Source organism: Schistocerca nitens, chromosome 4, assembly GCF_023898315.1.
Source record: "Schistocerca nitens isolate TAMUIC-IGC-003100 chromosome 4, iqSchNite1.1, whole genome shotgun sequence".
In the NCBI taxonomy this organism is placed as follows: Eukaryota; Metazoa; Arthropoda; class Insecta; order Orthoptera; family Acrididae; genus Schistocerca; species Schistocerca nitens.
In genome coordinates this window covers 800,242,364-800,269,558 of record NC_064617.1, presented here as the reverse complement: position 1 = coordinate 800,269,558, position 27,195 = coordinate 800,242,364, and the positions used below count along the sequence as shown (strand labels likewise).

The following is a 27,195-nucleotide window of genomic DNA, read 5'->3' as shown; positions in this document are numbered from 1 at the left end:
ATGGTTTCGGTATAGCAGCTCGTCCATGAATAGTCCCTTTATGGAGTTCTCAGTGGACACTGTTGATAGAGACAGGTCCTCTAAGCTGACTACTGAGCTCTTCAGTCACTTCAGCCACCATAGTTTTGTGTTGTTTTGACAGAATTAGTGTTAGCCTACGATGATCTCTCTTATTTAGTTTTGATCTGCACCGACTATTACATGTACACGATGATGTCTTTCCATGATTTGTGTACGCTGTCACAACTGTTGAAACAGTTGCTCTTGGAACATTCATTCAACAAGTTGGCTGTCTTGGTTACTGATGCTCCAGCTAATCGGGCCCACACAATCTGCCTTCTTTGGAACTGTGTTAGGTCTTTCATTGCACACCAGCCTCAGCCTCTGAATGCAAGTGCAAAGTGTGGACTACTCGTAAACAACCTGCACTGATGCCTAGTCTGTACTGAACACACACAGTCCAGCAGGGCACATGCCTTACCTGTGTTGTTGACCATCAAACAACCTTTCAATTACTATCACTGTTCACATTATTTTGCCTACCCCCCCCCCCCCCCCCCCCCCCACACACACACACAGCAAACTGTCTCTGAAGATAATGCATATTATAGCTTGTGCCAGTTTTTTCAATTCTGTGACCCGCTCAGATGGCTGAGCATGCTAGTGCACTGCTTCCAGGATATGAAGTGGCAAGCCTGTCCTGGACTGAATCTGCCTTGCAGATTAAGGATGAGGGCTGGTGAACCAGTCAGCCTGGATGTGGTTGTTAGGCAGCTTCTCACATCCAACTACATTAATCAGGTACCCACAACCCACTTCAGATACACACTATGCAAACATTTTAAAACCATTCTCACACTTGAGTAAGAGATTTACCCTACACACACACACACACACACACACACACACACAGATGGCATACACAATTTCCATTCTGAAAGGGGGGGGGGGGGGGGGCAGGGGGTGTTAAAAGGCATTCAGCCTCCAACTACTACATCAGCAAAACCCATATAACAATGCTGACCCCATAGAGGAATCAGGAAAGGCAAAATAATAATAAGCAACAGCAGCAGGAGGAGGAGGAGGAGGAGGAGGAGGAGAAACATCATTTTCAATTCCATGTAGAACTGAAACCATATGCCACTATTAATTTGTTAAGTAGACATAATTATGAGTATTCCTCTTGCAATTTTCCACCTACTGAGCCTTCTACAATGGTTGGCCTTGCATTCAGCAGTAAACTTCTTTGTAAGTAAACATCCAGCTGCAGCAATATCACATCCCAAAATCATCAACTCGTGTCCCTCCTCTGCTCCAATTGTCCATCTTTCACACCATAACAGGAAAAAATTCCCAATAAAAGCCTTAAGTTGTTTCCTTAAACCCATGGTTTTTTACAGTCTCTGTCACACACAGGTTTATTCTGCTTGTAAGATCTTCCAGGCTGTTTTACAAGAGTCATAATGACAGAGCCACTTCTTTGTGATTGAGACTGTAATACAATAAAATTATTCTTTCAACCTGCATTCATCTCTCAGCTTACTACTGAGATACACAACTCTATGTTCTACAGTTGCTGTCCTCCTAGAACTATGTCTGTCTTGTATTGTGTTTCCTCACAAGAAGTGCCATTGGTTTCTCTTTATTCATTTTCAGGCTATATTCAAGGCTAAGAATAACCTCAATTAACTTTAAGATTCCTGTGGGTCTCCCTTACTTTCAGCAAATCCTGAAATGTAACCGTTCCTACATCTCAGATTTTCTTCTTACTAGGTATTAACTTTTTTATTTGCTGCATACCCTGAACAATGTGAGCGGAAGTAATAACTCTCAGATGAGTCCTCCTCTTACCAGTGTATCTTGCCAGCATTTGCCAAATTTCGCAACTGCTATCTCATCTTTGTGCAGATCCCATATTAACTTTTAGTCTTTATACAACACATCAGTATCTTTCAATACATAAAGCTTCTCTCAATTCATTCTGGCAATTGCTTTCTGAACGTATATAACCATTTTTCTGTGTTTGATGTGAGAGCATCCTTTTTAGGATGCCACTTATCATTGGTATACATACCTTCAACTGCCTCAAATTCTTGTAATTAAGTTATTATTATTATTAAAATTCTTCTTATTAAGATTTTTGAGGCAAGTCTAAGTGCTCAGTACTGCTCACATTTTTGTGCTGACGGCATTTTCAGTTGAGGTATGATTACTTATCTCTTAAAATACTCTGGCAGTACAACACTTTCATAAATTCTACGCCCAAGTTCGTACAGTGTATTCATCACATTAGCATGAAAGTATTTAATCAGTTGTATTGTTAGGTAATAACTGCAGATGCTCTCTTACCTTCCATGATCTTAACTGTCTGGTCAAGTTCTGCTGTCAAAAGATCACCTCTTTGATCTTTCAGATTCACAGACTTATGGTTTCTAACATGTCGTGTCGGATGATGCCACAATATAATTTCTGTAAGTAACTCTTCCATTTCAAGGCCACACCAATACAATTTATTGCTTTCAATCAGGAGTCCACGGAAACAAATTTTTGTATGTCCAAAAATCAGTTTACTAACTTGTAAGCTAGCCATGAATTCTTTCACGACAGATTTGTTGCACAAAACTGTCTGCTGTGCACTTGTTGCATTAATGATGTCCCGAATGCATGAAACAAGCGAATATGATTTTATGGTATGATCGTGTGAGATGGGCCTTAAGTAGGTTCTTCAGAAGTTAAGGAATTTTTTTCTAATTTGGAAGAAGCACTTCATCTCAGCAAGTAACTAGATAAACCGGATCAACCGCTTTTGTTACAATGTATTTACAAGATATTATATAAGAATTTTTCACACATATAATAGGCATTCTTTCTATCACCACACGCTGGCAGTATACGACATACTAATACCACAGTCTACAGGGAATGGCTAAGAGTTTTACTCATACTTTTCACGAAAGGAAGCCTTCCTAGCCTTCCAAAACCCCAAACCCCTTCTCTGGTTCACTTTCAATAAATCTTCATGATCTGGACTTGTGGGTAAGATGGCCTCAGCATGTGTGTGCATCTGTGGATCCGTACTCTAGTTCGAGAAAGGATTTTTCCAAAGCTAGCACGTTTTATTTCTCATTTGTTTGTGCCTGTCAACAACGCGTCACTTCTGCAATTTGGTGAGTGGTCTCCTTTACTCCTAAATTATTTTCAAGAACATTCATAGTCTGACTGATGAAACTTCTGTAAAATGCAACTGCACATAAATATAGGCAGAGTTTCAATAAACTGCTTGTTGCAAAGCCATGTTATGTTCCTCATAAATCAAAAGTTCATATAAAATCATTTCCTTTCACCTAATGAAACAGTGTTTCTAAGAATGTGACAAAACTTGATCAATATTTACAAACAGCAACATAATAAAGAAAAAGTAAGATTCAGGTGTCACATGAAAAGCTCATTAATACATTTGCAACAACTGTAGAATACTTTTGTCGCCCATTTTTAAATTCAATTTGTTTTTCGTCTATTTTGTTGTAATTCACAGTGCAACAATAGCCACATATTTATTTCTCTTCTCTATGGTTCCAAGACAGAAATCTATGACTATAAACCCTGAGACTTTTCTGCGTACTTTAGAATATCACAATTTTATCGGTTTTGACTGTCGAGAGTTCAGTAACATTTTTTTGAAGACGTATTCTGAATACCAGTACAGGTACAATAAGGAAGTTGTATAACTTGCAGGAACTATTAATTACTAAATGGATATATTACTATTCACCATATAGTAGAGCTGCTGAGTCGCAGATAGGAACAACAAAATGATTGTCAAACAAGTAAACTTTTGGCCAAAAAGGCCTTCATCAAAATTAGACTACACACACACACACACACACACACACACACACACACACACACACACACACACACACACGACCACAGTCTCTGACTACTGACGCCAGACTAAGCAGCGGCGCATGTTGAGAGAAGCAATCTGGATGGTGAGGGTAAGGAGAGGCTGGGGTGGGGAGGGGAGGGATAGCGTAGTAGAGGTTAGGGATGGTAAAGTGCTGCTTGTAAGATAATACAGAGACAAAGTGGAGAGATGGTAGAGCAGCTTGGTGCAGTCAGTAGGTTGGACATAGCAGCCAGTGGAAAAGGAGAGAAGTAAAAGCACTGTGGACACAAAGATGGAATAGAGGCTGTGTAGTGCTGCAGTGTGACAGGAGAGAGTATAGGTGGGTGTATAACAATGATAAATGAACATTGAGGCTAGGAGGGCTATGAGAATGTAGTATATATTGCAGGGAGAGTTCCCATGTGCACAGTTCAGAAAAGCTGGTGTTGGTAGGAAGGATACAGATGGCACAGGCTGTGAAGCAATCCTTAAAATGGCGAACACTGTGCTGGGCAGTATGCTCAGTAACTGGATGGTCCAGCTGTTCCTTGGCCACAGTTTGTCAGTATACATTCATGTGGATAGACATCTCATTGATTGTCATGCCCATGTAGAACACAGCACAGTGCTTGCAGCTTAGCTTGTAGATCACAGGACTGATTTCACAGGTAGCCGTGCCTCTGGTGGGACAGGTGATGCTTGTGATCAGACTGAAGCAGGTGATGGTGGAAAGATGTATGGCACAGATTTTGCGTCTAGTTCTATTACAGGGTTTGAGCCATGAACAAGCGGTTGCAAGCAGGGGTTGTGTGGGGATGGACGAGGATATAATAATGTAGGTTTGGTGGGCAGTGGAATACCACTGTGGGAGGGGTGAGAAGAATAGTGGGTAGGACAGTCCTCACGTCAGGGCATGATGACAGGTAGCCAAAATCCTGGTGGAAACTGTGATTCAGTTGCTTCAGTCCTGGGTGGTACTAAGCCACGAGGGGAATGCTCCTCTGTTGCTGGATGGTGGGACTTCGAGATGTGGGGGGTGACTGGAGAGGTACGGCAGGGAGATCTGTTTCTGTACAAAGTTGGGAGGGTAATTACATTCTATGAAGGCCTCAGTGAAACCCTTCGTGTATTTTGAAAGGGACTGCTCTTCACTACAGATGTGACGGCCACAGGTGGGCAGGCCGAATGGAACAATCTTCTTGGAATGGAATGGGTGGCAGCTGCCGAAGTCGGGGTATTGCTGGTGGTTAGTAAGAGTTATACGGACAGAGGTACTGATGTGTCCATTTTTTGAGGTGGAGGTCAACATTGAGGAAGGGGGCTTTTTGGGTTGAGGAGGATCAGATGAAGCGAGTGGGGGAGACGGTGTTGAGGTTCTGGAGAAATGTGGATAGCGTGCCCTCACCCTCAATCCAGATCACGAAAATGTCATCAGTTAATCTGAATCAGGTGAGGAGGTTAGGATTCTGGGGTGGTTAGAAAGGACTCCTCAAAATGGCTCATGAACAGGGTGGCAAAGGGTTATGCCATGTGGGTGCTCATTGCTCATTACCTCAGAACTGTTTGTATGTGATGCCTTCACAGGAGAAGTAATTGTGGGTGAGGATACGGTTGGTCATGACAACTTGGAAGGAAGGGTAGGTTTGGAATCTGTCAGGCTTTGAGAAAGGTAGTGTTCAATAGCAGCAAGGTCATGGGCATTTGGGATGTTAGTGTAAAAGGAGGTGACATCAATAGTGATAAAAAGGGCACCATGGGATAAATGAGCAGGAACTGTTGAGAGTAGGTGGAGGAAATGGTTGTTATCTTTTATATATGAGGGTAGGTCGAGGTGATAGGGTGGTAGAGGTGAGTAGAGAGATGGACTCGCTGCGGTGGGCCTACGGATTTGAGGAGAGACTGCAGATCCTGCTGGATTTCTGGAATGCAGTCATTGTGGCAGGGTTTGTAGGTGGATGAATCAGAAAGGAGGTGGAGCCCTTCCGTCAGGTAATCTTTGCAGTTCAAAACAGTGGTGGATCCTTTGTCAACAGGCAGGATTATAAGGTCAGGATCAATTTTTAGCTGGTGGATTGCAGTTCTTTCTGGAGATGTATGGTTAACGCGCAAGTTGAGCAATCTGGGGAATAAAAGTGAGGCAAGGTTCGAGGTTAAGAAATTCTGGAAAGTTAGCAGGTGGTGATTTGGGGGCAGTGGGGGTGGATCACAGTTGGATAAAGGAGTGAATTCAGTTAGGCAGGGTTCAACACTGGTCTTTGGTTGAGTCTGATTGGCAGAGTTGGTGGCAAAAGAAATGTTTCTGCTTTAAAAAGACCAGAGAAGGAGACAAAGTCCCCGCAAGACTTAATTTGGGAGTGGGGCAAAAGGTGAGGTCTTTTTAAGGGACTGCTAATTATGTCAGGCTAAGGCTTTTGAGTAAAGGTTCATGATTGTGTTTCAGGTACATTGAAAACCTGGATTCTGTTTATTTGTGGTATGGAGTCTGTGTGGGTTGGGTAAATGTAGTATGTCTGTGAAGCAGGGTTTGCCAGGTTTGAGGGAATGTGGGGGAGGCTGTTGTACAAGTAGTGATAGTGTATACCAAGGCGGGAGAAGGAAGTTATCAGGTTGGAGAGTACTTTGAGGTAGCACTGCGCATGCTACTCTAGTTTCTGTAGGGCAAGAGCTTCAATGTGTGATACGGGATCCAGGAATTTGGGATTGCAAAGCAAGAGAATTTTACAGGTGGAGAGGAGGTATTGCAAGGAGGTTTGAGCCTGACTGAATGTTTTACAGGACAATGTCAGTGAAGGTTAAGGACTGGCACAATCTGAACAGGTGGAAGTCATTGTGGAAGGAAAGGTTGCAGCCGGAGGTATGTAGTTTGATGGTAAGCCAGTTTGGAGGATTCCATGAGCCAAGCAACAAACAAATCCAGGGTGTGACAATGGACACCCACATGGCATCATCCTATGCAAACTTATTCAAGGGAGTCCTTTCTAATTGCCCAGAATCCTAAACTGCTCAACTGGTTCAGATTCACTGATATCTTCATGATCTGGATCAAGTGCAAGGGCACCCTATTCACATTCCTCCAGAACCTCAACCCCTTTTCCCTCAATCACTTTACCTGGTCCTCCTCAACCCAACAAGCCACCTTCCTTGCTGTTGACCTCCACCTCAAAGATGACTACATCAGTACCTCTGTACACATCAGACCTACCTACCAACCATCAGCAATACCTACACTTTGATGGCTGCCACCTGTTCCAGACCAGGAAGTCCCTTCCATACAGCCTAGCCACCTGTGCCACCCCAACTGTAGCAGCGAAGAGCCCCCTTCAAATATACCTAGGGTCTCACTGAAGCATTCACAGAATGTAATTACCCTCCCAACCTTGTACAGAAACAGATCTCCAATGCCTTATCTCTTCAGTCACCCTCCCCTCCACCTCCCAAAGTCCCACTGTCCAGCCACAGAGGAGCATTCCCCTCATGACTCAGTACCACCCAGGACTGAAGTAACTGAATAACATTCTCTGCCAGGGTTTCGACTCCCTCTAATCGTGCATTGAAATGGGGAATGTCCTCCCTTCCACAGTGGTATTCTGCCATCCACCAAACCTACATTATATCCTTGACCATCCCTTCACAACACCTGTTCCCAACCCCTTGGCTCATAGCTCACATCCCTGTAACAGGCCTCGATGCAAGATCTGTCCCAAACATCCTGCCACCACCATCTAATCCAGTCTGGTCACATGCATCACCTATCCCATTACAGGTAGGGTTACAAATGAAACCAGTCATGTGATCTACAAGCTAAGCTTCAAGCACAGTGCTGCATTCTATGTGGGCATGACAATCGACAAGCTCTCTGTCCACATGAATAGCCACCAACAAACTCACCAAGAAACAGCTGGACCACCCAGTTGCTGAGCACACTGCCCAAAACTATTTTCTCCATTCTAATGACTGCTTCACAGCCTGTGCCATCTGTATCCTTCGTACCAACATCAGCTTTTTTGAACTGCTCAGATAGGAAGTCTCCCCACAGTATATCCTATGTGCCTGTGACCCTCCTGGTCTCAACCTTCATTAGTCATTGTCCTACACCCACCTATCCCCATCACTGTTCAAACTCCAGCTCTACACAGCCCTCTGTTCCACCTATGCACCCAGAGCCTTTACTTCTCTGTATGTTCCCACAAGCAGCACTTTACCGTCCCCCACCCTTACCATGCTATGCTTCCCCTTCCCATCCCAGCCTCCTCCTTACCTTTACCACCCAGAATCTTCTCCCATCATGCACTGCTGCTTGCAGTCTGGCCTTGGCAGCCAGATAGTGTGTGAGTGTGTGTGTGTGTGTGTGTGTGGTCTAATTCCAATGAAGGCCTTTTTGGGGCGAAAGCTTGATTGTTTTACAGTCTTTTGGTTGTGCCTACCTGCAACTCATCATCTCTACTATATGGGTGTTGTAATCAATCCTTTTCATAATTCTGCATTATTCAGTCCTGGATTTTCCATTGTTTGAACTATTAATTATGATGTATTAATTTTATTCTAAATAGATACCTACCTCACGAAGTATTCAACATGTTTCATGCTACGTTCATAGTTTTTTCCGCCAACTTCCTGACAATGTAATGCAATGAATTTTGGATCTAGTCGACTTACTGTCTGTAAATTGAAGAAAACCAGTACACATGAAATTAACAATCCTTTGAGAGCATCATATCTATCAATGCAATTGAAAAAGTAAATACATTCATGTTTGCACGAAACTGTAATACAGCTGACATTTAAAACAGTGAAAAGCAAATCCATTTAGATAATTAAATGATATTGACAATTAGAACAAATAATTAAAACAGAATAAAGTAGAAAAAGTAAGATTTGAAACTTTATGTGAAATATTCAAGTTACTTAATTTCTAAATTCAATGACAAGTTGTGTCAGGAAGAAAACATGACATATAAATAGATAATAATAAGTATTGGTTTGAGAGCTGTTGATTATACTTAGGATATCCAAGGGACTCGACAGCAGGGTTATCAATTACTTTACCCACATAATCAATGAGCCAACAGAAAATTTTTACCAATACCACAGTCAGGTCAAGAGCTGTGACTGTCGCAAGAACTGTCTTACACAGAAAAATTAACCCACAGCACCAATACAAGTAGATGCAGAATATGCACATGTAAAGGTACAGCATCAAGAGGAAGTGCACAGTTGTATGTCCCACTGGGACAAGAGCTGAGATGGAAGATGTACACCATGACTGGCACAGTAATATCTGATATTCTAGCATCACAAAATAATATAGTTGATCTAAATGATTAATGGAAAATCTCATATAAAGATGTGAAACAAATACTAACAAAGAGATAGAGGGGCTGGCCAGTACTTGCCTCAGCTCAGTACAGCCGATAGATACACAAAAAACAGAACCAAAAATTTACGTTCCTAGCTTTCGGAACAAATGTTCCTTCATCAGGGAGGAGAGAGGGGAAAGAAAGGGAAGAAGGGAAAGTAGATTCAGTTACTCAGAACCCAGGTTATGAAGCAACAGGGAAAGGAAAACAGGGAGGGTAGCAAGGATGGAGGCATGGTTGTCAGAGGGAAGCCAAAGATATTCTACTGTAAGTACTGTGCCAGCTTCAAACCAAAGAGGATGCATACAGAAGTAAAGAGGTATATAGTATAAAGATAAACACAACTATGTAGGATGAAAAGATGCGTGAATAGCTAAAGAGGAAAGGGAAAGAGGAGAAGACTGAAGAGTAAATGGGAGTGAGGTTGTTTAACGTAGGTTCAGTCCAGGGGGATGGCGGGATGAAAGAATGTGTTGGAGTGCAAGTTCCCATCTCCGCAGTTAAGAGGGACTGGTGTTCGGTGGGAGAAGCTAAATGGCACGTACAGTGTAGCAGGTTCCTAGGTCCATAGAATTATGCTGGAGGGCATGCTCCGCTACTGGGTATTGGACATCCCCTAGGCGGACAGTTCGTCTGTGTCCGTTCATGCGCTCAGCCAGTTTAGTTGTTGTCATAATGATGTGAAAGGCTGTGCAGTGCAGGCATGTCAGTTGATAAATGACATGTGTAGTTTCACATGTGGCCCTGCCTTGAATTGTGTCTGTTTTACCAGTAGCGGGGCTGGAGTAGGTGGTTGTGGGGGGATGCATGGGGCAGGTTTTGCAGTGGAGTCGGTTACAGGGGTAGGAACCGCTGGGTAGAGAAGGTAGTTTGGGAATATTGCAGGGTTTAACAAGGATGTTACGGAGGTTAGGGGGGCGACGAAAGGCAACTCTGGGTGGTGTGGGGAGAATTTTGTCAAGAGATGATCTCATTTCAGGGGTTGACTTGAGAAAGTCATATCCCTGGCGGAGTAATTTGTTGATGTTTTCGAGGCCAGGATAATATTGGGTGACAAGGGGGATGCTTCTGTGTGGTCTGGGGATATGAACATTGTTGTGTCCCTCTGAACTGCGGAGATGGGAACTCGCACTCCAACACATCCTTTCATCCCGCCATCCCCCTGGACTGAACCTACGTTAAACAACCTCACTCCCATTTACTCTTCAGTCTTTTCCTCTTTCCCTTTCCTCTTTAGCCATTCACACATCTTTTAATCCTACATAGTTGTGTTTATCTTTATACTATATACCTCTTTACTTCTGTATGCATCCTCTTTGGTTTGAAGCTGGCACAGTACTTACAGTAGAATATCTTTGGCTTCCCTCTGACAACCATGCCTCCATCCTTGCTACCCTCCCTGTTTTCCTTTCCCTGTTGCTTCATAACCTGGGTTCTGAGTAACTGAATCTACTTTCCCTTCTTCCCTTTCTTTCCCCTCTCTCCTCCCTGACGAAGGAACATTTGTTCCGAAAGCTAGGAACGTAAATTTTTGGTTCTGTTTTTTGTGTATCTATCGGCTGTACTGAGCTGAGGTAAGTACTGGCCAGCCCCTCTATCTCTTTGTTAGTATTTGTTTCACAAAATAATATAGTTCCATTTAGAAAATGTTGATGGCTGTCTCTCAATGATAATTAAACTTGCAAGCACAACTGTGTTTCATGAAGCCCAGGTAACTGTCCATCTAGGTAAAAACATATCAAAAATGTCTTTAATGAGTCAAAAGTAATTTAAGGCGAAAAAATTAGGTATCTCACCCAGTAAATTGGATTAAAGGGGATACGTTCATAGATGATAAAAATACAAAGTATGGTCTGTGTATCCTTGGTGCCACAACAGAAGTCCATTTGCACCACAGGTCAAGGAATACACCAAATGGGCAGACTGCGAAATTGGTGGGCAAGAAAATTAGAGGGAAAAAGAGCTCCCAATGCATGTCTTAGTGTAACTGCAGCTGTTCTCAGCGTTTTCAAATTATTAAGAAGGAGATGAATGTTGGGGTTGTAGAAAAAAATGTCCTGTATAGGGATGTTATGGCCTTAAATAAATCTTAAGCACACAATAAAATGGTTTTTGGCTGAATTTGTTTAAGGGTAGAATACCTACTTCTACAAGGAGAGTATCAGGACAACTCAACGCAGAAAGCTACAGTCCCAAGACTGACTCTACTGTGGTGCACAGGGCCTAGTAGTCCTCAAATCATTGCTGCCAACTCATGAACGACACACCCGCGGTCCAACTGGTTAAAATAAGTAACTGGTAAAATTTCACTAGAACTTTCTGATATGGTCCATAAGAGCTATTTTCAAGGAAGCACAGTTTAATTTCTGCATAGGCAAGACTTTATCTGCTTTATGAGGAGTAACCAAGGATTATGGGCCCATACCCACATTTACCAAACAGCTATTTGAAGACGACACACTGTTGATCGTAGAGACATAACTACAATACGTTCAGTCCCACAAAAATGACAATTCTGTTTCCAGCAAATGTGAAGGCAGGAGCACTCAAGATCAAAACCTGTGAAACACTTTTACTGAAAATGTTGATTGCTAAGAGTTGTACCAACTCTACCTCTGAAATGTCTCTGGAATAAGAAATTTTTATTAAAAGTTGATAGATTGCCTCAGAAGAACCATCCATTTAATGTAGCTGAGATACATGTACCTCTCAGGAAAGACTGCTACATCAGGTGTAGAAGTGTGGATGCCTTCCTGAAACCATTCCAGTTTTGAAAGGTGGTTAGTTATGGGTCTAAATTTCAAAAGCCACACAAACACTGAAAGAAAATCTCATTTCCACACAATAACAAAGTCTGTGTCAGACCGTCCACTCTAGATATTTGCATAGGGCAGCAGTTAAACTGATTAGTCTGTAGCTGTCTATACTGTGAGGTTTTTACCATTTGTCAATATGGTATAATGTCAAATCTTGTTAAATATCTTCAGAACTCTGCTAGTCACTAAGGTGGTGCAGTGTTGAATTCCCAGTTTCTGAAAGTGTGTTATAGGTCTATTTCTCAAATATTAAAAGACAGAATTACTTGGTTCTATTAAAATTCAGTGTTGGATAAAAACTGGTGTGAAAATGGTCTGATGCTAATATTTTGGCACATTACATCGCTAGTAATTTCATTATTTCGAAAGGATTAATATGGAGTATTCTTCTGTCTAAAACTCCACGTATTCCAGCTGGAAAATAATGTCCACTGATACAACGCAGTTTTGCCATACCTGGGCATCTGTTGCGTGTGTGTTCATTGAAGCAACACAGTCCTACTTCCACTGTTTGATGGAACTGTACTTATGTTTGTAATCATTTTACATAAAACTAGATTGTAGGCAGAGGGCTATCTCATCTGACACTGTAATGCTCTTGGCCTCAGCTATTCCCATGGTGTAGGCCTGAAAGAAGTCCGGAAGAGCAGTGGTCTGTATTATGGTTTGAGTGGCTAATGGTTCTGTATTATACACTGACTAGGTAATCACATTTGTTGCTTCTTGCACTGACTCACCAACGTCTTTTTCTTGGGTTATCGTGATATAGGCATCGGAGGAGTATTCTTCCCAACCGGCTTTTTGTAGAGGCCATCTCAGTAGAGCATCCAGGGGTCTCTAACGTGGTATTGATAAAATGGTTGGGTAATGATTGCTGTTGCACAAATCACTTTGGATTTGCCGTATGTGACAGGTTGCCATTTGGACACCGAGTAATGTCTGCCCATGAACACACACTATTTCTGACATCTGTGGGAGTGTGGTCGCCAGTGCGCACTGGCAGAGCCAAGCTGTCAGACATCACATGCAAAGAGAGAGTTCACAGCTCAGCTTGCAGATGGCAACATTCATCATGTGCTTGTCAAAAGCATTATGTTGATAGTGGTATTTATTGAGGTAAAAGAATACAAGGTGACTGAGTTTAGGTCAGCATGTGGTCTTCTGTATGTACTATGAAAAGATGCAACTGTCTAATGGCCAATTCAAAATTACCTAACAATTCTGTCAAAATTATGAAAAAAGAAAATAGCAAGTCAAACCCAAAAGAAGGGTCCAGGCTTTAATAAGCCGAAAAGGTGATAGAAGTAAGCAAAGACAGCAATACTGTTCAGAACCTAAGGAAAAGCCAGATTGACTAAGACTTAACAATGGGATCAGTCGAGTCAGAGAAGAGAGGAGGGGGGAAGGGGAGGAACTGCAACAATCAACAGCATGTATCTGTTGAAATTTCCAGTTTGTTGTGATCAAATACTACACAAAATTTTGTGTGTGTGAATTCCTAAGGGAACAAACTGCTGAGGTCATCCATCGGTCCCTAGACTTACATGCTACTAAAACTAGCTTATGCTAAGAACAACACACCCACCCATGCCCAAGGGAGGACTCTAACCTCCAGCAGGATGTGCCGCACAGTCAGTGACATGGCGCCTCTAACTGCACGGCCACTCCACGTGGCTCAATGGTATTCCATAACGTTTGGGCTGCAGCCAGATAGCATCAACTATTGCCATACTATTTTGGCTGAAAACCAACCAGCCATCTTCAAGTGAGTGAATAAGACTGAATGGTTGTCAGCCAAAGTATAATGAGGAGATGTTGACAATAATTAGCAGCAAGCTTGTAACTTACCAAATACTAATTATATTAATACTAAATAAATGTCAAGAATCACATTACTGCAATGATGTTCTTAATAGAAACCTATATACTACACCAATGCCAATGAAAATGTACAGTTCTATACAGAAACACTAGAAAATTATACAGAAGTCTTGACTCTCACAAATGTTAGGTGTTTGTTTTGGAGCTGATACATACAGAAGTTATTAAAGAAGAAAATGAATTGTTTGAATGAATCTGTGACCATAACAAAGTTTTGCAGATACACTATGTGATCAAAAGTATCCGGACACCTGGTTGAAAATGACTTAGAAGTTTGTGGCGCCCTCCACCAGTAATTCTAGAACTCAATATGGTGTTGGCCCACCCTTAGCCTTGACAACAGCTTCCACTCTCCCAGGCATATGTTCAGTCAGGTGCTGGAGGGTTTCTTGGGAAATGGCAGCACATTCTTCACACAGTGCAGCACTGAGAAGAGGTATTGATGTCGGTCGGTGAGACCTGGTACAAAGTCGGCGTTCCAAAACACAAAGGTGTTCTATAGGACTCCGATCAGGACGCTGTGCAGGCCAGTCCATTACAAGGATGTTATTGTCATGTAACCACTCTGCCACAGGTCATGCATTATGAACAGGTGTTCGATCGTGTTGAAAGATGCAAATCGTCATCCCTGAATTGCTTTTCAACAGTGGGAAGCAAGAAGGTGCTTAAAACACCAATGTGGGCCTTTGCTGTGATGGTGCAAGTGCCCTCCATGAAAAACATGACCATACCATAACACTACTGCCTCCAAATTTTACTGTTGGCACTAGACACTTTGGCAGATGACCTTCACCAGGCATTCGCCATACTCACACCCTGCCATCGGATCGCCACATTGTGTACTGTGATTCGTCACTCCACACAACATTTTTCCACTGCTCAATCGTCCAATGTTTACGCTCTTTACACCAAGCGAGGTGTCGTTTGGCATTTACCGGCATGATGTGTGGCTTATGAGCAGCTGCTCAACCATGAAATCCAAGTCCTCTCATCTCCTGCCTAACTGTCATAGTACTTGCAGTGGATTCTGATGCAGTTTGGATTTCCTGTGTGATCGTCTGGATAGATGTCTGCCTATTACACATTACGACCCTCTTCAACTGTTGGTGGTCTCTATCAGTCAACAGAAATGGTGGACCTAGGGATGTTTAGCAGCGTGGCAGTGTGAAAATCTCGTATGATACAAGTGACACCCAATCACCTGACCACATTCTAAGTCTGAGTTCTGTGGAGCGTCCCATTCTGCTCTCTCTCACGATGTCTAATGACTACTAAGGTCGCTGATATGGACTACCTGGCAGTAGGTGGCATCACAATGCACCTAACATGAAAAAGTATGGTTTTGGGGGTGTCCAGATACTTTTTATCATATAGTGTATCTACAGCACCTGATTTATTATTTTTATTTATTACTTTACACATGCTTCAGCTACAACAAGGAGAAGAGATATAGAAGTGATGCAGTTTATTGCACAGGTGCACCCAATAGTTAAACAGAAGTTACACAAAATATAAAAAGAAAAATCAGAAACTATTCTCATCTAAAATATATTCACTAAGGCATCGTGTTTACAATCATAAACTCTTACAAAAATACATCACTTATAATATACTTTCCAAACAAGTCTATCTACTTACTGATAAAAATTCTTCAATCCAAATTTTGAGCATTACTGTTGGCTGAAAGAAAAGAGAAAAGATTCAGTCAATTATAAGCTCACAGTTAATACATAACTAACTGCTGTTTCTTTTCCTTCTTGTTTTGTAATTGACATTACGCATTCTGCTATAGGTTAAATCAACTATCTACCTCCAAACCATATCATGAACAGGCAAGTTGCTTCTTACCATCTAGCAGAGATGCTGAGTCACAGATGGACACAACAAAAAGATTGTCAGCTTTCGGACAGTAAGGCCTTTGTCAAAAATAGAAACGCGCGCGCGCACACACACACACACACACACACACACACACACACACACACACACACACACACACTGTAGTCTCAGCCAACTGAAGCTATAGTGGCTTCAGTTGGCCGAGACTGCAGTTGTGCGTGCGTGGGTGCGTGCGTGTGTGTCTTTATTTGAGACTATCTTTTTGTTGTGACAAAGCATCTCCGCTATATGGTGAGTAGCAACTTTCCTTTTCATAATATTGTTACATTCCACCCTGGATTTTTCATTGTTTGATTTTTACCTCCAAACCGTATTTTACAGAAACTGCCTTCCTTAGACTTAAATAATTATTTAAGTACATTTATCTTACTAAATTAATTTGTATATACTTAAATTGGAAGGAAAAATATTAAATTATAGAAAGACACAAGATTTAAGTCATATAAATATAAAGAGGACTAAGAAATCATTTTCAATGAAGCTTTCCAGTTTCCTAATAGTCAACTACTTACAGCTCCATACTCATCCTTTTAGTTAAATCATCCTCCTGGGGGAAGGGGGGGGGGGGGTGCCAGTGATACTGATAATCTGATAGCTGTGCCATAGTTGCAATCAGAGCAGAGAGGTATCTGTGGATAGGCTAGACTAATATGGTTCTAGAGAAGGGACAGCAGCCTTTTCTGTAGTTGCGGGAGCAACAGTCTGGATGATTTAACTGGCTTAATGGTGATGGCACCTCCTTGGGTGAAGTATTCCATATGTAAAATAATCAGCCATTTGGATCTCCAGGAAAGGACTACCCACAGATATCATCACCAGGAGGAATAAAACTGGTGTGTCAGTGCCAGGAATGTCAGGCCCAGTAATTGGGTGGGTAGATTACGGAACTGAAAAAAGGAAATGGATAAATTCAAGTAAGATATGGAGGGAATTAGTGAAGTATTGTGGCAGTGAGAACAGGACTTCTGGTCAGGTCAGTATAGAGTTACCAACACAAAATGAAATACAAATAATGTAGGAATAGACCTAATCATGAATAAGGAAGTAGGAATGTGAGTAAGCTACTACGAATACCATTGTGAACACATTATCATAGACAAAACAGACACAAAGTCAACACCCACTACAGTAGTGCAAGATCATATGCCAATAGATCTGTAATGACAAAGAGAATGAACAAATTTATGACGAGATAAAGTACTTAGCTAGGAGAAGAAAATCTAATTGTGACTGGAAACCAGTAGGAGGAGAGGGAAGAGAAGGAAAAATAGGAGGAGAATATGGACAGAGGGGGGAAGGAATGAAAGAGGACGCCACCTGGTAGAATTTTGCAGAGAGCCTAAGTTAATCACTGCTTGCACTTGGTTTAAGAATTATGAAAGAAAATTGTATGTGGCAGAGACCTGGGGACACTGTAAGGTTTCAAACTGATCAAAGTAATACAAATTTAGCAACCACATTTTAAAGTGTAATAAATTTCCAGGGGCAGATGCGAACTCTGGCCATAACTGACTGATTATGAGCTACATACTGAAACTAAAGAGGTGGCAAAACGAGGTGGTTGAGAGTTTTAGAGGAAGAGTGAGGCAACACTGCACTAAATTGGGTGAAATGAATAAAATAGAAGATGGACAAGTGTTAGAGATGGAACAGTGAAGGCAGCAGAGAATCAGATAAGTAAATAGACCAGGCCAGGTAGAAATTCATAGATAACACAGGAGGCTCCAAATGTAACTGACAATAGGACAAAATATTAAAATGCAGCAAATGAAGCTAGTAAAAGAGAATACAAATGTCTCAGACAAATTGAACTGACAAAGCACAAATAGTTAAGAAGGAATGGTTAGAGGACACATGCAAGGCTGTGGAAGCATGCATAACTATGAAAAACATAGATGCCGCACGTATGAAAATTAGACATTTGGAAAGAAGAGACACAGCTGTATGAATATCAAGAGCTCAGATCTAAGATCAGTACTAATCAAAGAAGGGAAGGAACATATATAAAGGACCTATATAAAGGAAACAAACTAAAGAAAAATGGTATAAAAAGAGAAGAGGAAGTAGGCGAAGATGCACTGGAAGATACAATACTGTGAGACGGGTTTTTGACACAATAAATTAGTTGGATAGATCAAAAATCTACTCACCAAGTGGTGGCAGAACACACACATCATCAAAGAAGGTTATAATCAGGCAAGCTTTTGAAGCCAGTAGCTCCTTCATGCAGAAAGGTTAAGGGGAAGAAAGAAGGGGGAAGGAAAAGGACTGGAGACGTCTAGGAAAAGGTGTAAATCTCAGGAAAGTCAACCAGAACCGCGGGCCAGGGTTAGACTTAGCAGACTGCTTTGGATGAGATTTTAAATCTAGTCCAATGCAGTCCATAACAATCAGTCTTTCCTTCTCATCCTGTCTGCTGAGTCTCCCCTGACCTGCAGTTCTGTGTAACTTTCCTGAAATCTACCCCTTTTTCTAGACCTCTCCAGTCCATTTCCTTCACACTTCTTCCTTCGCCTTCAAGCCTTCTGCCTGAGGAAGGAGCCACTGGCTCAGGAAACTTGCCTAATTATAACCTTCTTTATATACTAATTCTAATGCCACTTGGTGAATAAGACTTTTTAACCATACAATTAATTTATTGTGTGAGAAGAGTTTGATAGAGCACTGAAAAACCAAAGTGGTGACAAAACACCTGGAATAAAAGATATTCCTTTAGAATTATTATGATCCTTTGACGAACCAACCATGAAAAAATTATTTTGACTGGTGTGCAAGAAATATGAGGCAGGAAAAAATACTCTCAGACTTCAAGAAGAACACAATACTTCGAATTCCAAAGAAGGCAGGTACTGACCAGTGTGAATGTTAATGAGCCATCATTTTAACAAGTCACGGTTGCAAAATACTGACAAGTTATTTACAGAAGAATGAAAAAACTGGTGCCATGAATGGCAATTCTGACCCTATAGTCCAGGAGGGTTAAACCTAAAAATTAGACAAATCGTAAATAATTGCTACAAAAGCTTTTATTGTTTTAATGGCTTCATTTGTGGCCCAATATGACTATCCTAGGTTATCCCCCCTTGGCAGAGTTGTGGAAAAGTGGTGGGGGGCAAAAATGTACCCAAAAAAGGGGTATTTTTTGGTTCTGTGATTATATCTTGAAAATGACTCAATATCGAAAACATAGAAGTAAAAATTGTAGGGCATGAAATTCTGCACTGAATGAGACCATCCGTGGATTTTTTGGATCACCTGTTTCCATACTAGTGCTCTTCAAAACTGGACCAATTTTACACGTTCATGAAAAATTTTAGTTTTAACCTCTGTTTTTTCGTAATATCATTGAAACTAACCCAACTATCATTAATGTCATTCATAAAAAAGATATGGAGAGAGAAATTCTGCATTCGAAGAAACCAAAATTGAATTTATTGGACCACTCATTTGTGTACAGCTCCTCATTAAAGTTGAACCATTTCTCATCATCAATGAAGACAATTTCAAATGTAGATCTTCATTAATTCAGTTATAGTCCATTACCCTTATTTTACTTTCATCGATGTTCATCTTTTCGAGTACAAAACCATTCTATTCAACTATTCTACCCAATACTCTGCACTACAGTACACACAATATGCAGTCTACAACTACTTGCACACTATGATAAGTGGGTCATACTATTCCACACACATTCCTACCTCTTACAACCTATTCACTCCCTATCATCTCTGAAAGAATTACAGTGTCATCGGCAAACCTTTTAGGTTTTATTTATTCTCATTGAATTCTAATTCCCTTTCTGAATTTCTCCTTGGTTTCCTTTACTGCTTGCTTAATGTTCAGCCTCCCTTTCATGTCCTTCAGCTCTTAATTATGTGCAAATTGTAGATGACCTTTTGCTTCTTCTTTTATAATTTCAGAGAGTATAATCCAGTCAGCATTGTCAAAAGCTTTCTCTAAATCTACAAATGCTGTAGACATACACGTGCCTTTCTTGGCTCTTGCTTGTAGGATAAGTTATAGTAGTCCAGCAGAATTAGCATTCAATTGGGAAATAATTGCTACAGAAGGTTTTATTGTTTTAATGGCTTCGTTTGTGTCCCAGTATGACTATCCTAGGTTTTTCCCCCTTGGTGGAGTTGTGGAAAAGTGGTGGTGGTGGTCGGGGGGGGGGGGGGGGGGGCAAAAATGTACCCGAAAAAGGGGTATTTTTTTGGTTCTGTGATTATATCTTGAAAATGACTCAATATCGAAAACATAGTGGAATTAAAAATTGTATGGCATGAAATTCTGCACTGAATGAGACCATCTGCGTATTTTTTGGATTACCTGTTTCCATACTAGTGCTCTTCAAAATTGGACCAATTTTACACGTTCATGAAAAATTTTCGTTTTATCCTTACATTTTGGTAATATCATTAAAACTAATCCATCTATCAATAAAGTGGTTCATACAAACGATATAGAGGAATAGATTCTGCGTTTGATGAGTCCAAAATGAAATGGACCACCCGTTTCTGTACGGCTAAGTTTGTACTTTCATTGCTATGCATGTACAGTACTTCACATTTACAAATCTAGGTCTCTAGATCAGTTTTATGCAGACAACTCAAAAATAACATTATCATGAATAAAAATTGAAAAAAGAAATAAAAATAAATAAAAAACTGTTCAAAGTCAGCGGTAAATTCGGTGACAAGAAATTTAAGGTCAACTTTGGCAATCCCTTATTAATCAGCAAAGCCTTTTTGCACCTTGTTATTCTGCCTTTGTATATATGTTCTGCCTGGCAAGCCAGTGTAATAATGACAAAAGTGTATCTTTTGTAATTCCTAAGGTAATCATCCAGATAGTTACCTTCAAAAAATTAGAACCCTACATTTGACCAAATTTGGAGGCAAATATATTTATACAGGTCACCACTGATTTTAATTTAAAATACACCATTTGTAAGAGCAGCTTTTTCTTTACTAGAATGTTGAGCATAATGTGAGTGTGCAGTTACCAGGTGGCAGCATCCTGCATCCGCCCACTAGGCGACACAGTTTATTGCTCTTTAGCGGTGCCTGGCGCCACCTGTGGACAAAAGGACAGGTGTGGCCCAGGTAAAAGTTTTTTCTGGCCGGGTCTCGCCAGTTCCCACCTTTCTTCTGGGGTGGACGCACGCCAAACGACACAGTTATTTACCCATAGAGAATGACATGCCACGTGGCAATAAGTGCCGGTGTTTCACGCGACCGCACTCTTCGGTCAGGGCAAGGAAAAGGTGGTCAATCTACTGGTCGAAAATAAATGTCTTCTGGAAAATATCAAACCTTTCTCAGAGCATGACACCCAAGCTGAAGCTATTGTCGAAGCTGCCCTCCGATTTTTCACAACCCTCTATGGAGGTACGGCAGGAGATACTTTAGACAAACTGCGATTCGACCTAGGCTTATTTCCCAAAGCGATTGTGAAATACAGATTCACCCTAGCATCCCTACCATCGACGTCAGAAGCAGCTCACCAGCATTGCTTGAGGACCTACTTACAAGTACAAATGCGGATAGGACACCAGACGGATCCGCTCCTCTGGGGATGGCAGGCTTCAGAGTTTGGTCTTGGCCTGTTCCTAACTCCAAAAGAACCAGCTCCACAGTCTCTTCTTTCAACAATTTCTTGCAAATGCAACAAGGGCTGTGCAGGTAGTTGTGGGTGTTGGAAGATTGGTTTTAAGTGCTCATTAATTTGTGTCAACTGCAAGGGGAACTCGTGCACTAACTCCCTCCAACCAGATGAAACTGACGAACCAGATATTGACGAAGACCTGGACTGTAAATACGAGATGACAAAAATTACTGACTTTGAGGAGCTGAGTGACGGGGCATCGGACTCTGAAATTACAGACTTTGAGGAGCCGAGTGGTGCAATGACAGTCAAATGTCAACGTATGTGAAATTTGTGTACATACCTACTTTTACACTTTTCATCTCATACATTGATGTAAAATTTTGTAATTGCAAAATATAATAACAACTACTTAATTTCAAGGAGTGTCTCTTTCTTCCTGCCTCCTCCATATCAGTTGAATTGGTATCACTATATTATATCGAGGGTTAAGAGTGGAGACCACGTATCTGACAAAAGACAAATTTTACAGGGGAGCTAAAAAACATAACTTGTTAATAAAATTTTGATTGCTCTGATTTTTTTATTTAGAGCATAATCATTTATTACTCTCAGGTTGTGCATTGTCTTTTTTGCATCATTTTGTTATAACATATTTTTTCAGCCACAACTTTTTCTGACATCTGTCAGATACGAGGTTTCAGTTCTTAACCCTTGATATGAGAAACTTTTTTTAATATTATTTTTCAAATTTTACAAAATTTTAATATTTTATTCTGTTGTTGTTGTTGTGGTCTTGAGTCCTGAGACTGGTTTGATGCAGCTCTCCATGCTACTCTATCCCATGCAAGCTGCTTCATCTCCCAGTACCTACCGCAACCTACATCCTTCTGAATCTGCTTAGTATATTCATCTCTTGGTCTCCCTCTACGATTTTCACCCTACACACTGCCCTCCAATACTAAATTGGTGATCCCTTGATGCCTCAGAACATGTCCTACCAACTGGTCCCTTCTTCTTGTCAAGTTGTGCCACAAACTTCTCATCCCCCCAATCCTATTCAATACTTCCTCATTAGTTATGTGATCTACCCATCTAACCTTCAGGATTCTTCTGTAGCACCACATTTCAAAAGCTTCTATTCTCTTCTTGTCCAAACTATTTATCGTCCATGTTTCACTTCCATACATGGCTACACTCCATACAAATACTTTCAGAAATGACTTCCTGACACTTAAATCTATACTCGATGTTAACAAATTTCTCTTATTCAGAAACGATTTCCTTGCCATTGCCAGTCTACATTTTATATCCTCTCTACTTCGACCATCATCAGTTGTTTTACTCCCTAAATAGCAAAACTCCTTTACTACTTTAAGTGTCTCATTTCCTAATCTAATTCCCTCAGCATCACCCGATTTAATTTGACTACATTCCATTATCCTCATTTTGCTTTTGTTGATGTTCATCTTATATCCTCCTTTCAAGACACTGTCCATTCCATTCAACTGCTCTTCCAAGTCCTTTGCTGTCTTTGACAGAATTACAATGCCATTGGCGAACCTCAAAGTTTTTATTTCTTCTCCATGGATTTTAATACCTACTCCGAATTTTTCTTTTGTTTCCTTTACTGCTTGCTCAATATACAGATTGAATAACATCGGGGAGAGACTGCAACCCTGTCTCACTCCCTTCCCAACCACTGCTTCCCTTTCATGTCCCTCGACTCTTATAACTGCCATCTGGTTTCTGTACAAATTGTAAATAGCCTTTCGCTCCCTGTATTCAGGGAGAATTTGAAAGAAAGTATTAGAGTCAACATTGTCAAAAGCTTTCTCTAAGTCTACAAATGCTAGAAATGTAGGTTTGCCCTTCCTTAATCTAGCTTCTAAGATAAGTCATAGGGTCAGGATTGCCTCACGTGTTCCAACATTTCTACGGAATCCAAACTGATCTTCCCGGAGGTCAGCTTCTACTAGTTTTTCCATTCGTCTGTAAAGAATTCGCATTAGTATTTTGCAGCTGTGACTTATTAAACTGATTGTTCGGTAATTCTCACATCTGTCAACACCTGCTTTCTTTGGGATTGGAAATATTATATTCTTCTTGAAGTCTGAGGGTATTTCACTTGTTTCATACATCTTGCTCACCACATGGTAGAGTTTTGTCAGGACTGGCTCTCCCAAGGCCGTCAGTAGTTCTAATGGAATGTTTTCTACTCCGGGGGCCTTGTTTCGACTTCCGTCTTTCAGTGCTCTGTCAAACTCTTCACGCAGTATTGTATCTCCCATTTAATCTTCACCTACATCCTCTTCCATTTCCATACTATTGTCCTCAAGTACATTTTCTGGTAGGCAGTATCTATCTTACCCCTAGTGAGATAAGCCTCTACATCCTTACAGTTGTCCTCTAGCCATCCCTGCTTAGCCATTTTGCACCTCCTGTCGATCTCATTTTTGAGACGTTTGTATTCCTTTTCGCCTGCTTCATTTACTGCATTTTTATATTCTCTCCTTTCATCAATTGAATTCAATATTTCTTCTGTTACCCAAGGATTTCTACTAGCCCTTGTCTTTTTACCTACTTGATCCTCTGCTGCCTTCACTACTTCATCCCTCAGAGCAACCCATTCTTCTTCTACTGTATTTCTTTCCCCCATTCCTGTCAATTGTTCCCTTATGCTCTCCCTGAAACTCTGTGCAACCTCTGGTTTAATCAGTCTGTCCAGATACCATCTCCTTAAATTCCCACCTTTTTGCAGTTTCTTCAGTTTTAATCTACAGATCATAACCAATAGATTGTGGTCAGAGTCCACATCTGCTCTTGGAAACGTCTTACAATTTAAAACCTGGTTCCTAAATCTCTGTCTTACCATTATATAATCTATCTGATACCTTTTAGTATCTCCAGGATTCTTCCATGTATACAACCTTCTTTTATGATTCTTAAACCAAGTGTTAGCTATGATTAACTTATGCTCTGTGCAAAATTCTACCAGGCGGCTTCCTCTTTCATTTCTTAGCCCCAATCCATATTCACCTACTACATTTTCTTCTCTCCCTTTTCCTACTACCGAATTCCAGTCACCCATGACTTAAATTTTCGTCACGCTTCACTATCTGAATAATTTATTTTATTTCATCATAGATTTCTTCAATTTCTTCGTCATCTGCAGAGCTATTTGGCATATAAACTTGTACTACAGTAGTAGGCGTGGGCTTCATATCTATCTTTGCCACAATAATGCGTTCACTATGCTGTTTGTAGTAGCTAACCCGCACTCCTATTTTTTTATTCATTATTAAACCTACTCCTGCGTTACCCCTATTTGATTTTGTGTTTATAACCCTGTAGTCACCTGACCAAAAGTCTTGTTCCTCCTGCCACCGAACTTCACTAATTCCCACTATATCTAACTTTAACCTATCCATTTCCCTTTTTAAAATTTCTTACCCACCTGCTCGATTAAGGGATCTGACATTCCACGCTCCGATCCGTAGAACGCCAGTTTTCTTTCTCCTGTTAACGACATGCTCTTGAGTAGTCCCCGCCCGGAGATCCGAATGGGGGACTATTTTACCTCCGGAATATTTTACCCAAGAGGATGCCATCATCATTTAACCATACAGTAAAGCTGCATGTCCTCGGGAAAAATTACGGCCGTAGTTTCCCCTTGCTTTCAGCCGTTCGCAGTACCATCACAGCAAGGCCGTTTTAGTTAGTGTTACAAGGCCAGATCAGTCAATCATCCAGACTGTTGCCCTTGCAACTACTGGAAAGGCTGCTGTCCCTCTTCAGGAACCACACGTTTGTCTGGTCTCTCAACAGATACCCCTCCACTGTGGTTGCACCTACGGTACGGCTATCTGTATCGCTGAGGCACGCAAGCCTCCCCACCAACGGCAAGGTCCATGGTTCATGGGGGGGATTTTATTCTATTACTATATTAAATAAGTACAAGACAATGGGTTGCTATAGTTCTGAATCTAAAAGAGTGTACATAAGAATTAATGAAGATCTACATTTGAAATTGTCTTCATTGATGATGAGAAATGGTTCAACTTTAATGAGGAACTGTACACAAATGAGTGGTCCAATAAATTCAATTTTGGTTTCTTCGAATGCAGAATTTCTCTCTCCATATCTTTTTTATGAATGACATTAATGATAGGTGGGTGTGTTTCAACGATATTACCAAAAAACAGAGGTTAAAATGAAAATTTTTCATGAATGTGTAAAATTGGTCCAATTTTGAAGAGCACTAGTATGGAAACAGGTAATCCAAAAAATATCCGGATGGTCTCATTCAATGCAGAATTTCAAGCCATACAATTTGTAATTGCACTATGTTTTCGATATTGTGAGTCATTTGCGAGATATAATCACAAAACCGAAAAAATACCCCTTTTTTGGGTACATTTTTGCCCCCCCCCACCACTTTTCCAGAACTCCACCAAGGGGGAAAACTTAGGATAGTCATACTGGGACACAAACGAAGCCATTAAAACAATAAAACCTTCTTTAGCAATTATTTCCCATTTGAATGCTAATTCTGCTGGACTACTATAACTTATCCTACAAGCAAGAGCCAAGAAAGGCAAATGTATGTCTACAGCATTTGTAGATTTAGAGAAAGCTTTTGACAATGCTGACTGGATTATACTCTCTGAAATTCTAAAAGAAGAAGCAAAAGGTCATCTACAATTTGCACATAATTAAGAGCTGAAGGACATGAAAGGGAGGCTGAACATTAAGCAAGCAGTAAAGGAAACCAAGGAGAAATTCAGAAAGGGAATTAGAATTCAATGAGAATAAATAAAACCTTAAAGGTTTGCCGATGAAACTGTAATTCTTTCAGAGATGATAGGGAGTGTATAGGGTGTAAGAGGTAGGAATGTGTGTGGAATAGTATGACCCACTTATCAGTGTGCAAGTAGTTGTAGACTGCATATTGTGTGTACTGTAGTGCAGAGTATTGGGAAGAATAGTTGAATAGAATGGTTTTGTACTCTAAAAGATGAATATCAATGAAAGTAAAATAAGGGTAATGGACTATAACTGAGTTGCATCAGATGATGCTGGGACTTTTGACTAGGAAATGAGACATTAAAAGGAATACACGAGTTCTGCTATTTGGTCAGTAAAGTAACTGATAAGGGCTGAAATAGAGAGGATAAAAAACACAGATTGCCAATACAAACAAAATCATTTCTCAAAAGGAGGAATTTCAACATCTAATACCAATTTAAGCATTAAGAATCTTTTATGAAGGTATTTGTCTTGACTGCAGCCTTGTATGGAAGTGAAACACGGATGTTAAGCAGTTCATACAAGAAGAGAATAGAAGCATTTGGAATGTGGTACTACAGAAGTCACTGAAGCGTAGATGGTTAGACTCCGCGACTTATGAGGAGATACTGAATCCAATAGGGGAAAAAAATAAATTTATTGCACAAATTGACAAAAAGAATGGGATCTATTGACAGGACACATTATGAGGCATCAAGGAATTGTTAATTTGGTACTGGAGGGAATTTTCAGGGGTAAAAATTGCTGAGGGATATCAAAGCTTGAATAGATTAAGCAGGTTCAAATGGTTGTAGTGTGCAGTAGATATCAAGATATGATGAGGCTCACACAGGGTACACTAGCATGAAGAGCCATCTCAAACTCAATCAATACCAGTTAGATAACGCAAACATTCCCTAGCACTTCTTGAACTGCAGTTACAAGCAAGGCAGCA

The 27,195-nt window shown here is 40.8% G+C and overlaps 1 protein-coding gene across 5 annotated transcripts in view; it reads right to left on the bottom strand.

Moving 5' to 3' along the window:
* The window catches only part of LOC126253204 (inositol polyphosphate-5-phosphatase A), a 373,218-nt gene that overhangs the window by 284,596 nt on the left and 61,427 nt on the right, over positions 1–27,195 (bottom strand). For all 5 annotated transcript variants that reach the window (XM_049954379.1, XM_049954380.1, XM_049954376.1 and 2 more), the window contains 2 exons: positions 15,582–15,623; positions 8,448–8,548 (listed from right to left, as the gene is read on the bottom strand). In XM_049954379.1, the coding sequence (XP_049810336.1) occupies positions 8,448–8,548; positions 15,582–15,623 (143 nt within the window). The remainder of the gene's footprint in view (positions 1–8,447; positions 8,549–15,581; positions 15,624–27,195) is intronic.